Here is a 13,299-nt window from a genome sequence, read left to right on the forward strand (position 1 = left end):
CCAATCTTCAGTCATAGTCAACGCAAGTTTATAAGATCCTCGGGTATGGTATGATTCATATTTTCCTTGCTCAGTAACTGTACCTACCAAGTAAATTCAAGCACTCTTACATTTAAATACAAGTTCAGATAACGGCTTCATAAAAGTAAGATTGTTAAGGGTTTCTGAATAGTTAAGGGTTTTTTCAATATTACTATTACTCATTCAACACAACAACAACTAATTTGTGGAACGATTTTCCGAACTCCATTTTTTTCCTTCCAATATGGGTCTTTTCTTAACCCGTGTTCACTCATTTGCCTCCTCAATAGGACCCTCCACACAGCCTCCCCAAAGATGATATAAACCGCGAGGGAAATAATTTTCCTCAGAGCATGGATTAATGTTAAAAAAATATTAAATTTATCAATTTTTGTAATTGAATACAGTTTTTGTTTAGAGAGTTACCGATGCCGCCTAACAGCTCCAGCGCCACGGGGGTCCTATTCGAGGATGATGTCTTGGACAGCGAGCACGCCTCCCCCTCCAGTTCCAGCAAATCAGCCTCCGACCACCAGTGGCAGATCGTGTGGAGGAACGTCGTGCTGTTCACGATTCTGCACATATCGGCGCTATACGGAGCTTACCTCCTCCTGACCGGCTCCTCCATGTGGCAGACAAATTTAATGTGTAGGTACCCATAATAATTATAATATTGTGATGATTTGTATTTCGTCGTTTAAATGAAAAATCACCTTAATGGCTGTGAAATCTTTAGATTCATTCTGTCAGTTCACATAATAGTAATTTGTGTCAAAAACAGAGGGTATTAATAACATATTTGTGGAACTACAGGTATGTATAATTTGAGATTTCCACGTCCAAAAGTATTATAGTGATTTGTTTTTGGGGTATTATGCCGTGTTGCGCTACCTCATTCTTTAGCCAACCTTTCGGACAGCATTGCAGTGTCCATCATCAGGGCAAATGTGCAATACATAATACCCCAAAAACAAATCACTATAACTACATCGGTAGTTTTTCTTTTTCTTTCAGTCTTACAGATCCCTTTACGTGTTTGGACTTATGTTCAAATATTAGCTGGCTTGCGGCCAGAGCCAATACAAGTAAATACTTAAAAATATTTTACTTTAGTTGGACGTATTATTAATATTCCAGGTTACTGGCATAAACCTACTATATCATTTGTGTATACCTATAGAGGTTGTCTTGTTGAAGACTTAGAGCAAATAATCATAAATTCAACCATTTTCAAATATGTTGTTTCTCGTGTCGAGTTTTTATTGTAATTCGGCAAAGTACAAAGGTGAAAAAATAAGACTTATAAATTTTGTTGATCAAAAATGCAAAAATTATGGCACGTACAAATAATGGAAGTCAGAATAAAATATGCATAAATAATATAGTAGTCATAATAATGTACCTACATATTTAAACACAAGTCCAATCACATAAAGGGATCTGTAAGAAAGATAAGAAAAAGTGAAGGGCGACGTGCATAAATAATCTTTCCGTGATAGATAATATCTTAGCACCAACAAAGACTTTACCTGCTCTGCACAGTTCACAGTGAAGGTATATTGATGCAAATGATATTCTTATTATATATGCGCTTTATACAGGGTTTTCCAATAAGAGGTGTTATTTTGACTAGCCCGCTATTTTGGTAGATGTTACTTTTAAAGCTGTCATTTTTTGACATTTGACAAGTAGAAACCACGTCATCAATAAAAATGGAACAAAACACGCTTCAACAACGCACTGAAATTATTAAAATTCACTTGAGTGAATCAAATGAAGGAGTGATAAGGCCCATTTCTACCTCGGTGGCTTCGTCAACAAGCAAAATTGTCGCATCTAGGGCTCGGAAAAACCAAGAATTATTGTTGAAAAGCCTCTTTATCTTCAACGTGTGACTATTTGGTGCGGTTTATGGTCCGGCGGAGTCATAGGACCTTATTTTTTTGAAAATGAGGCTGGTGCAACAGTTACGGTGAGTGGATTACGCTATCGAGAGATGATTAATGATTTTTTATGGTCGAAATTGGATGGTATTGATCTGAAAAACGTTTTGTTTCAACAAGACGGCGCTACGTGCCACACAAGCAACGAAACCATTGATCTTTTACGATTGAATATCAAAATAACACCTCTTATTGGAAAACCTTTTACATAGACCGTATCGATAGCTTTACTTTATTATTTATTTAATGTTTCGTCATATGCGGTATCATTACTTATATTCTAATTGTTAACCTCGCTAGAACTAGCCTGTGTCGAGGTTAATAATTTTAGAAAATAATTAAAATAATATTTAAATTGGTAAGGCTCTCGACTAGCCAGGCGAAGGTCGCGGGTTGAAGTCGTGTGCAAAAATTATTTAAGTAATTTGGTTTATTTCACAAGCTCTAGATGGTTAGGAGCAGTTGAGACTCTTGTGTAGTGCTCTCATAAAAAAAAAAAAAAACATGTAGGGTGACCATTTGAAATAACATATTTAGCCATTAATTTAAAGGAACAAAGATGAAAAGAAGAAGAAAAAACAGGAATGCCTCATCTAATTTGACCTTGATTGTTATTAGTGAGGGTTTTTATTTTTTCATTATCATTGGCTATTTTTTTTAGTCTAAAGCTCATAAATCTCAGTAATATCTCACCATGATCTGTTACATAGTGGTGAAGACAGCTCCCTGTGGTTCAAATTTAGATTTTCGTAATATGATCGATACAACTTGTAATGGTAGTAAAAATTCTTCTAGGTGAAATTATGATTTGCTTTTTTTTTTTTTTTTTTTTTTTTTTTTTGGTACATTATTTTGTTACAATTTATGTTTTCCAGTAATGTAGGCCTCACTGGGTGGCTTGCCCGTGCTGAGGCCTTCATTTAAAACCATGAAAAGCCAAAATGAGATGTATTTTTGAGTTTTCATATTACTTAAGTCCTAAGTATTAACATTTATGTCCCCACATTAAACTAATTCATTGTTTTGTATAAATATAGAGACAAGCAGTGCAGTCAGTGATTCGAGGAAATTATCTGTGTGAGCCTGGGACGGAGGTTTTATATAGGATGTCTGGAGGTAAAGTGCGCTAACTTCAGTAGGTGTTTCTAAATGACAATCGAAGTAAAAAAGATAATTTAATTTTCCACGCCAAAATATATTTCCATTTTATAATTTTTATTTTCCCTTAGAAACAATTCAACGGAATTTCGTAAAAAAGTTTTTTGAATCTGTTTTATTTTTATTTTTTATTATATGAATTGAATACCGCACAAAAATCCCAACCGCTCCCAAGGGGGTAGGTGAGGATTTTATATCAATTTTGTAATAATATGTGTCTGATAACTTGTTCTTAGGAATGTTCTTACTCTTGTGGAATGTTTACTCTATGTTTCCTACCTTCTTCAAAATAGGTATTTTCAAAACGCAGGTTAGCTTCTTTTTTTCCTCAAAATGAATCTCTACACAGCATTCCTAAAGATTACCCTGAGGAAAATAATTTTTCTCTGGACCTATATGTCGGAAATGGATTTAACGATGGAAAAGAAATGTAACATTAATAGTAATCATTGCCATTTTACCTAACTAACTATTCATCATGTCATTTCTGCAAGAAGAGAGAATTAAAAACCCTTATAGTTTGTCCACATACGTACTGCTATGATTCAGATGTTTTGATTCTTTCATCACTTCTCTCTTTTTATTTACTCTTTATTTCAAGCCTTATTATTTCCCTCGTGTGTATTATAATAATTTATTTTATTTTTCAGCGTTTGTGTATGTTTACATCGGTGGTCTGGGCATCACAGCTGGATCTCATAGGCTCTGGGCCCACAAATCCTACAAAGCCAAAACGCCATTGAAAATACTGCTGACTATACTCAACCTCATGGCTTTTCAGGTAATCTTTCAGGTCCCACCTTTTCCGGGTTTCAGCGGGACTTAAAATCGCATCAGTGGCTCAGGACATAATTCCGTAAATCGTTTCAAGAACACTTCTGTTACCATGAAACATATATCATTTATTGATACGTTGTCATGGGATATCGATTCCTTGGGTTAAGGTTTCAGAATCACTTCCTTATTAGATTTAGTAGAAAGAAAAAATAATAATAATAAAAACTATATTCCCTAAGCACATATTTTCGGAGTTCTCGAAAAATCAATGCCTTAGACCGATTTAAAAAAAAGAAGCTGATTATTCATTATATTATGCACTGAATCTAATTGCTGTAGAATCTAGTGTGGAATTTATTTCTCGATGCTTTTATTAATAATGATTTAAAACAATAACGCATCTTGCAAATTTTTATGTTATTTTTACAAGGTCATATGCTTTTTGATTTTATTTTAAAATCAAAGACTAACATTCCCGTGACTAACGATACTTGAAAATTTCCTACTATCACCACAGTAAAAAAGGAAAATGTTGCTTGTGTTGTGATGGAGGACCAGCCAAAACACCTCCTTAATCGATGGTAAGGCTCTCGACTAGCAATCCAAAGGTCGCGGGTTCAAATCCCAGCGTGCGAAAGTAAATTTTAATTTGATGAATTTGTTTAGTTTCACAATTCATTAATTAAAAATAATATTTAGTTTACTCGCTGCCAGTTCCAAAGTGGAAGAAATTCTCATTATCGCTCTGGTGTAAGACCACCATTCCGAATTGAAACGTTGCTTGAAATGGATTTGGCCGTGTTTGGTGACCAGATTTGACTAGCCAGATACTTCACAACATTCCTCTTTCCCATCCCCTTCTCCTTACCATTCAGCCTCATAAAATACCTACCCCAATTTGGGATGCCTTATTCTCACTCGCTTCCCACCTGAGTGGGACCTAAGCGCGATGCAAACTCAGCCACTTACCGGTCTAAATCAGTATTTTAAATGTCATCCACTGTGAAAACCTGCAAATTAATAATAATCATGTTAGATTAATAGCTAGCTAGGTTTGCCTTATTGAGACAAATTTTATTTCGAAATGTAGCTCGCGTCTTTAGACAGAGTTGTTTGATGTCAAAAGCGTCCCGCTTCATTGAACATAGAAAAAAATAGGTATCCAGCTGACAAGATGTAATGGGTTACGGTGTCTGACTGGGGTTGATATGGATACAATAATCTCGATATATTGGGCCTGTGAATAGTTTGGTGTACTACACTTATTTTATATTTATTGATACCTAATATAATAGTTTCTAGTAATGTAAACACAAAGGCTGGAAAACACAAAGAAATCTAAACCGTAACTTTCATTCATTTTTTATTTTTTTTTATTTTACTTGAGGTTCTTGTGGATTAATCGAGTGATTTTTGGATTCGGGTAAATAGCTGAGTATGTATAATGATGTAGCGCCGTTGTTGTGTTGAGTTAAGGGAATATTATTTGTTCCGTGGTTCTGGGTATGGTGTCCAATGACTATTATTGCTTGTCTTTGTGGATTTGAAGTAATGCATTTTTTTGGTATCCTATTGAATTGTAAAACTTTAAATTCGAGATTAAAACTTTAATTTCGCTTAAACAGGAGTCGAATTATTTGACGGATATTTTAGAATTATTTTAATGGGTCATCTTTGGATTATATCCATTGAGGTTAAGTTGGTTTTATATGCTCATCCCCTATTATTTCATAGAGTAGAATAAAATGGGCAAATGTACAGTTAATCTTCTTTAGCATCGGTTTTTGAAGAATATTTCTTAGTTTGAGGAAAATTCTTTAAAGTTTACACACATTTAAAATTTGTATTGTTCATATTGAATTTTTTTGTCTGTATTGAGCATTTTGATGAGTTGCAATTGTCAGAATAATGTTTACAAGAGTCTATTTTAGTATTTTTTGATAGAAGAAAAAGATAATACTAATACATCGAAACGAAACATAAAACAGAACGAGACACAGAAAAAAAAGATAACGGTAACAACTAGGAATCGAATCCAGGACCTCTCATCTAACCGGGACAGGCGACTTAACCAACTTGACCATTGGGACCTACTTATTAAACGTCATACTTATCCATCTCATATTAATAATTCAGAATTAACAATAAATTCTTATCAGCAACTAAAATTCTAATTTTTTGGCATCTACCTTTTTAAATGGAAACCAAATTTCCAATGAAATTGGTTTGTAACCTAGATAGTGTCTCGGATAGATACATTCGATTTTTATTTTGTCATTTTTGAATGTATTGTTTGTCCGTTAGTGTAAATGCCCCAAAGTAAGATTTCTTCGGTTTTAAATATAGATGATTGTCACCTAACCATTGTTTCAAAATGTTTATTAATGAATGAAAACATAAATAAGTACGCATGAGGTGATTTATATTCGTTTTGCCTTTTTTATAAAAGCGCAAAGCATTTGCTTTGTGCGGTTAATATTCTACTAAAAATCGCATATAATAGTAATATCTGGCTGGCGGCTCTTGTTGGACATAGCAATTATGTAAAGCTTTATTATAACCTATTAACATTTATGTCCAGGATGCCGTGATAGACTGGGCCCGGGACCACCGAATGCACCACAAGTTCAGCGAGACCGATGCAGACCCCTATAACGCCACAAGGGGATTCTTCTTCGCACACATGGGGTGGCTGCTAGTTAAAAAGCACCCTGAGATTAAGGCCAAAGGTCACGCTGTCGACATGTCTGACCTAAACGCTGAACCCATCCTCGCATTCCAAAAGAAGTAAGAAAATATGTTCTCAAAGCGACCTAGGCCAGGGATGATATCACAAGGTCATGGCGCTAATGTAATCCCGCGGAGTCTGTGATAATTTGTAACCTCTCCTTTATGGTTGTGCAAAGCCGGGCGTAGTGGGTCCGTGGTCCGTAGCTGCACGGTGAGGTAATGGCGGGACGTGATGCGAGGGACGGCCAAACCGACCGACTGACTGACTGAGAATAATGCAATCGCAAGTTGGTAAATGGGCTGTCCCTACGATGTTTCACCAGTAGGTTCGAAGGGATGCGGGTTGCACGTATGAAGGTTCTCGAATCTTCTAGTTATTACCGATACTAGCTTACCATAGTTCTGTAGTTAAAAGTTTTAGTGTTGATCATCCTTTTACATTCAACATGAAATAGTATTCAACTATACAAGCTCACATGATCATTTCAATCTCCCTTCGTTCAATAATTATTATGAATTGCTTATCTTTAATATTTTTTTAATGATAAACTAATGTTTATAAGACAAGGTTTTATGCATAGCATAAAGGATAACAAATAATTGTAAGCAATAATTAGTGGCCTGAAATATCAATACAAGATGATAATATTTCCCGAGTAAAAATAAATTCCGCCAACGGGAATTGAACCCGTGCCTTCTGATGTCCGGTCAGGTGCTCTAAAACCACTGAGCTATGTCGGCTTATTTCCAACTCGCCAACTAATTCAATATGTACTTGTACCTCAATCAACAACTACTGCTTATTATATTTTTTCCTCCTGTTGGCATTTGGCGGCATTTATTTTTGCTCGGGAGATATTTTCAATTTGTAATGATATTTCAGGCGACTAATTATTGCTTATAATTATTTGTTATCCTTTATGCTATGCATAAAACCTTGTCTTATAAACATTAGTTTATCATTAAAAAAATAATAATATTTGACAAATCAAAATATTTCACCAATAAATGAAGACATAATATGTCTCGACGCCATCTAGTGAGAAATTTAGCACTAACAAAGCCTTTCCTACAAAAATAAAGTTGGTGGTTTATCGAAAATTGTGTACATATAAATATGAATTTAGAATCAAGAGTGATACCTACATTAAGTCACCAAACGTAGCTTGCTACTTATTCATATATAATAACTTAATTAAATTATATATATATATATATATATATATATATATATATATTAATTTAATTAATTGCCTTTATGAAAATCATAAACGTATATAATTTCCATAAATGCAAATTTTTACTTATGCAAATTTATGTATATACATGCATAAACTTGCAATTTGGGAAGCGGTTCTGGGTACCGCCGCTCTGGAACGAATTATCAGAAAACTAACACCTCTGTCATAAATCGCCCCAAGTGGTTTGGGAATTTACACACCTCACCCTGAGGTGTGCCTGGGCTGGGCCCAAAGATATTAGAAGAACGAGATGTGCTATGAGCAGTTCGTACTGTGTGGAATTGTTTTGCCGAGTGTCGCCGGTTTCGTTCACCAATACTACTGCACACCTTCGCTTACGCTAAGGTAGCCGCACTAATACATATAACAGATTTCTGTGCGTACACGTCCCGATACCGTTCAAAGTACCCTAATTAGGTAGTACTCCGCCTACGGTCCGACTGACAACATAGCATATCTCGTTCTTCTAATATCTTTGGCTGGGCCTGTCCACCAGCTTGCCATATCGAGAGAGGCTGGTTTTGGGAGACCCTTTAACCTCTCCAACTACTCCCTTAACCTCGCATTGCGTCACAGTGGAATGTAAATATTAATTCGTCCGTCACTTCTGGACACATTAATGCCTAGATTCTTACCCAACCCTCATTTCTTTTACCTTTCCAAAACTCCTTATCCTTTCTTAAATATATCATTAACTTTCCAGATATTACTTAATCTTGATGCCGTCTTGGTGCCACATCGCGAGCGTCTGGTTTGAGGAGACCCTTTAACCTCTCTAACTTGTATCTTTACCTCGCCTTCGTCGCAGTAGAAGAGATAAATTAGTAGGTCTGTCACGCCTGAACACATTGATCCCAAGATTTCTACCCAACCCTCATATCTGTTACCTTCCCAGAACCTCCTTTTCTTACTTAAATAAAGCTCTAACTTTCCAGGTATTATCTAATATTGATGCCGCTAATCTGCTTCGTGCTGCCAACAGTGTTGCCCATGTACTTATGGGGCGAGTCCTTGGTTAACTCATATTTCGTGTGCTCCGCGTTCCGTTACGCCACTGGCCTCCATCTCACCTGGCTCGTTAACAGCGCTGCTCACCTTTACGGCAACAAGCCTTACGACCAGCGCATCAATCCTGCCGAAAACGTACTTGTGTGTGCGTTCGTCATGGGGGAGGGATTCCATAACTACCATCACACCTTCCCATGGGACTACAAAACTGGGGAATTAGGAGGATACCTGAACTTCACAAAGACGTTTATCGACTTCTTTGCCAGGATTGGGTGGGCTTACGACCTGAAGGCGGCCCCTGTAGATGTCATCGAAAAGCGGGTGCTGAGAACAGGAGATGGAAGTCACTCGAGTCTCTCGGGACTGGGAAATAAAGATGTACCAAAGGCAGAACATAATGATTTGAAAAAAAATAACTAAAAATTTTTTTTTACGAGTTTACCAAATAATAATGACGTTCAAATGAAGACCAATTAAATAATTGATATTTCAAAATGGGAAAATAATTATACCAGAAAATCTGTAGCCTAAAAGTACTTCCTATCCGACCGATGGTAATCTTATCGTCGTGTTATTTCATTTACTGTATGGAACCATCTCACAACATGAAAAATAATGAAATAAATTGTAGCAGCTGTTTTCTCAAAAGGGGAAGGCAGTATATTATTGTACCATCTTTGTTTATAAGAAAATGAAGGTATTTTCATTACTAATAAAAAGGTTTTTCTCTAGTGTGCATTATTTCTTTTAGAAATATAATATTATATAAATTGGATTCAACTTGGTCTATGCATACTTCCTCCGTGTATCTGGGTGTATAAGAATACAGGGCATCTCACATTTAAAAAATTCTTCTTTGAAAGTGTAATTATGAAGTGAGTGAAAATGAGTGTTATGAAGACTTCATGTGCGAAAATTAATAAGATCAGTAATTCAGTTGCGTTGCTTTAAATGGCTTTAGCCGTGTTTGTTGACCAGGTTGAATAGCCAGGTTCGTCATCACCGTCCCCATCTCTCCCCCCACTACCTTCACTACTACTTTCAGCCTTACAACATAGTATCACTGGCTCTAGAACTGACCGGAGCAGTCAGGACTCTTGCACGATATTCACAGAATAAAAAAACATTCACATGTATCTAAAAATTTATTACATTAAAAAATAAATCTAGAGACCTAGAGGCCCCAATAAATATTACAAAGCAGGTTGGAAAGTTTTCAGAGATCATAGGTTTTAAGTTGGTGCCATCTGTCGATATTATGATGTAACTAATTAATATAATATCCAAGTCTCAAACCATTTAAATCTTAGTTCAATATCGAACTCATAGATAGTGTTATTTCAAACGATGAAAGCGCTGTATAATAATATTAAAATAAAATATTCAAATTAGGCAGACACGGCTTTATGATAATCAATTAACAAGGTTGTGGGAAAATTTTGTTGAAGTTGTAATTAATAACGTAAATAATAACATAATTAGGTGTTTTATAACTTTATTAATGACTTCGGTGCTCATATGGCAGAAAGTGCCATCTGCTAATTAGAGCAAAAATAAAATTTCGATCAAGAACTCCAACCGACATATTAGTCCAATTTTCTCGTTACGTGAAACCGCACAAGAGTTTCAACTTTTCCCAAACGTCTGGAGCCAGTGAAACTATGACATCCCCAATTGGGGTATGTTGGGAGGTTGAAGGTAGTGGGGAGGGGAAGGAGATGGGAAGAAGAAGGTGGGGAAGTACCTGGCTAATCAGTCACTAAACACAGCCAAAGGCATTTAAATCATTGTTTCAATTCTGAATGGTGTTTTTAAACCAGGGCGATTCTGAAAGTATATTCTACTCTGGAACTATATATTATTTTAAATCTGAACCCGCGACCTTCAGGCTGCTATTCAAAAGCCGTACCCCTAGACCACGGAAGCCGTCAATATATACTTCAGTCCATTTCATCCGTATTGATATATTAAATATGTATTTATCAATTCGTAAACGTGATAACGTCTTTATTAATTCAAAACAAAAATCGCACATTAATTGAATCAACAAATAACTTCAACTGACAAGCACCGACAACAACAACTTACTACTTGCACTGGCAATCAGAACAATACACTATGCTGCACAATATGAAGACAGTTGCAAGTAACTAGAGAGCCTAACTAGCCGGCATAGTATTTTAAATTGCAAGTCATACAAAATGTGATGTATAAGGAGTATATTAGACTGAAGAGCTATTTATAAAACATCAAAATTATTTTCTATGGCAAAAGTGACCATATGGAACAAACAATTTTTAGAAGTAAAACTAAGAACCTGTGGCAGCCCTGCTGCAGGCTGGCAGCTTTGCGGCAACCCTGCAACTGCGCGGTGAGTGATCGGCCTACTACCTACAAGATAATACTGCACCTTCGAGAGCCTGGAGACGTTTCGTGAACATTCTTCAAGACAGCGCACATACAAACGCTGCGTTTGCAATATTTAATACAGATCTTAGACAGTACGGTGCGACTCCTTTTCTCTCCGAGCAACACTTCGAGTACTAACTCCGTGATTAACGAGATCCTCTATTTGTGTAACAGTGAATAAATACTCGGTCGATTTAATTTATAACGTTTATTAATCTCTCTACCACCTCTACTCCAGCAGCATCCATGGCGGAACTATACCCACAAATATATTTCGATGGCAATTTTGAATGGCAAGTTTGAATCAGCTTTTAAATATTTGTTTTTTTGCCACATTCATAATCCAGTCAATTGCAGGTGGTTCTTTTCTAAATTTAATTGTAGATTTCTGACAGAGTTATTTTTAAGCCACAGCCAAGATAGTATTTTAAAACTTTTGTAGAAGAACACTTTAAAAGGGAAAAAAAGTGCAGATTGCTCCTTTTGCCATATGAACACAGACTTACTTTAACATGCTTTAATTTTTGTGAGTTGTTTTGAAATATTCATGGCACGAAACACATAGCTCTTACGCAGAAAAATGTTATAAAATACTGTACAAAATTACTTGAAATAAATCTGTTATTTCATCTATCATTTGATTGGTAAACGTAACGTACGTTATAATAATTTATATTGATGGCGTTAATTTAATTATTTTTATAAAAATACACTTTGGAAAGTTATGCTTTAAACGACTTATTTATTTGCGCCCGTACCTACGCAATTTGAATATTAATAAATAGTTTTGTCCATTTAAAAACAAAATTCTTCCAAGGATATCAATGATCAACCTAACCGTAGCAAGTGAACAAGAACAGCAATTTATTTTTGTCTAAAAAAATTATCTAATTCAATAAGTATTGCACCACGTCTTTTGAGTATCTATAAAAGCTCGTATAACCACGGAGGCAACATGTTATTACTATTGATATATTGTATTTTGATGATATACTTAACGAACAGAATTATTCCACTGCAAACGACTGGAAACAACAGAATTCGTTTTACGTGTGGAACACGTTTCGACGAGATATTTGTACGCAACAGCGCCTATGTCTCTGTAATTCTTAACTTTTTCAAAATCAAAATGGTAAGATTTATAATCTTATAAAAGATAGGTAGAGCCAAATCATTTGAATGAGCACACTTTTGAACATATTTGTATATTCCGATAGTGGTTCCAACTGCTTCGAAATAAAATGGAATACTTACCCCGAAATAGTCCTGCGATACAGTACGCCATTAAGCAATTAAGCAATCTTCCGAACAGGCCTTCCATTGATATGCTTGGTGTAACTATAAGTGACTAGCTCAGGTACGGGGGCTCCATCGAAGCCAGAGTAAAGTTGGCCTCTCAGAAGCTGGGCGTACTGTACAGGGCCCGCAGATACTTTAATAATACACAACTGCTGACCCTGTACAAATCGCAAGTGCGCCCTACTGTCGAATTTGGCAGCCATCTCTGGTCCGGAGCCCCAAAATACCTGAAAAAAACCCTTGACTCTGTGCAGAAACGGGCGGTCCGTTTGATAGATTCCCCAATCTTAACAGACGGACTGCAATCTTTAGAGCACAGGCGACAGGTAGGTATGCTGTCCTTGTTCTATCGGTATTACAATGGAAGATGCTCTGAGGAACTAGCGTCATTGATCCCTTCGGCACCGGTGCGTAGTCGGGATACACGCCAAACGCGCGCCCAACATTTGTACACGGTTGACATTTGTCACATGAGAACGGGTCGCTTCTACGATTCGTTCTTAAGTTCAACAGCTCGGCTGTGGAACGAACTGCCGGCCTCTGTGTTTCCTCCCTCCTACAACATGGGACTCTTCAAGACCCATGTTCACTCCTTCCTCTCCACAAAAAGACCCTCCACACAGCATCCCCAAAGATGACATAGGCCCTGAGGAAAATTATTTTCTTCAGGGCCTCCTGTGTGGAGTTAATATAAAAAAATTTAAAAAAACACA

At 36.3% G+C, this 13,299-nt stretch overlaps 1 protein-coding gene across 1 annotated transcript; it reads left to right on the plus strand.

Annotated features, from left to right (window-relative positions):
* The first annotated feature begins 449 nt into the window (after positions 1–449).
* LOC149420838 (acyl-CoA Delta-9 desaturase-like) lies at positions 450–9,592 on the plus strand. The gene is made up of 4 exons (XM_089635576.1): positions 450–669; positions 3,773–3,903; positions 6,481–6,686; positions 8,806–9,592. The coding sequence occupies exons 1-4, from the start codon at positions 450–452 to the stop codon at positions 9,296–9,298; spliced, it is 1,050 nt and encodes a 349-aa protein (XP_089491702.1). The 3' UTR covers positions 9,299–9,592.
* Positions 9,593–13,299: the final 3,707 nt, after the last annotated feature.

The sequence above is a fragment of the Hesperophylax consimilis genome, chromosome 9 (genome assembly GCF_061612785.1).
Source record: "Hesperophylax consimilis isolate HC1 chromosome 9, BYU_Hcon_1.0, whole genome shotgun sequence".
Taxonomy (NCBI): Eukaryota; Metazoa; Arthropoda; class Insecta; order Trichoptera; family Limnephilidae; genus Hesperophylax; species Hesperophylax consimilis.

What these genes read in the sequence shown, in the direction of transcription:
- LOC149420838 (XM_089635576.1), top strand. Translation starts at nt 450, where the DNA reads ATGCCGCCTAACAGCTCCAGCGCCACGGGGGTCCTATTCGAGGATGAT. An exon ending in GTGGCAGACAAATTTAATGT is followed by an intron (nt 670 to 3,772) that starts GTAGGTACCCAT and finishes TTTATTTTTCAG; the next exon opens with CGTTTGTGTATGTTTACATC. An exon ending in TCAACCTCATGGCTTTTCAG is followed by an intron (nt 3,904 to 6,480) that starts GTAATCTTTCAG and finishes ATTTATGTCCAG; the next exon opens with GATGCCGTGATAGACTGGGC.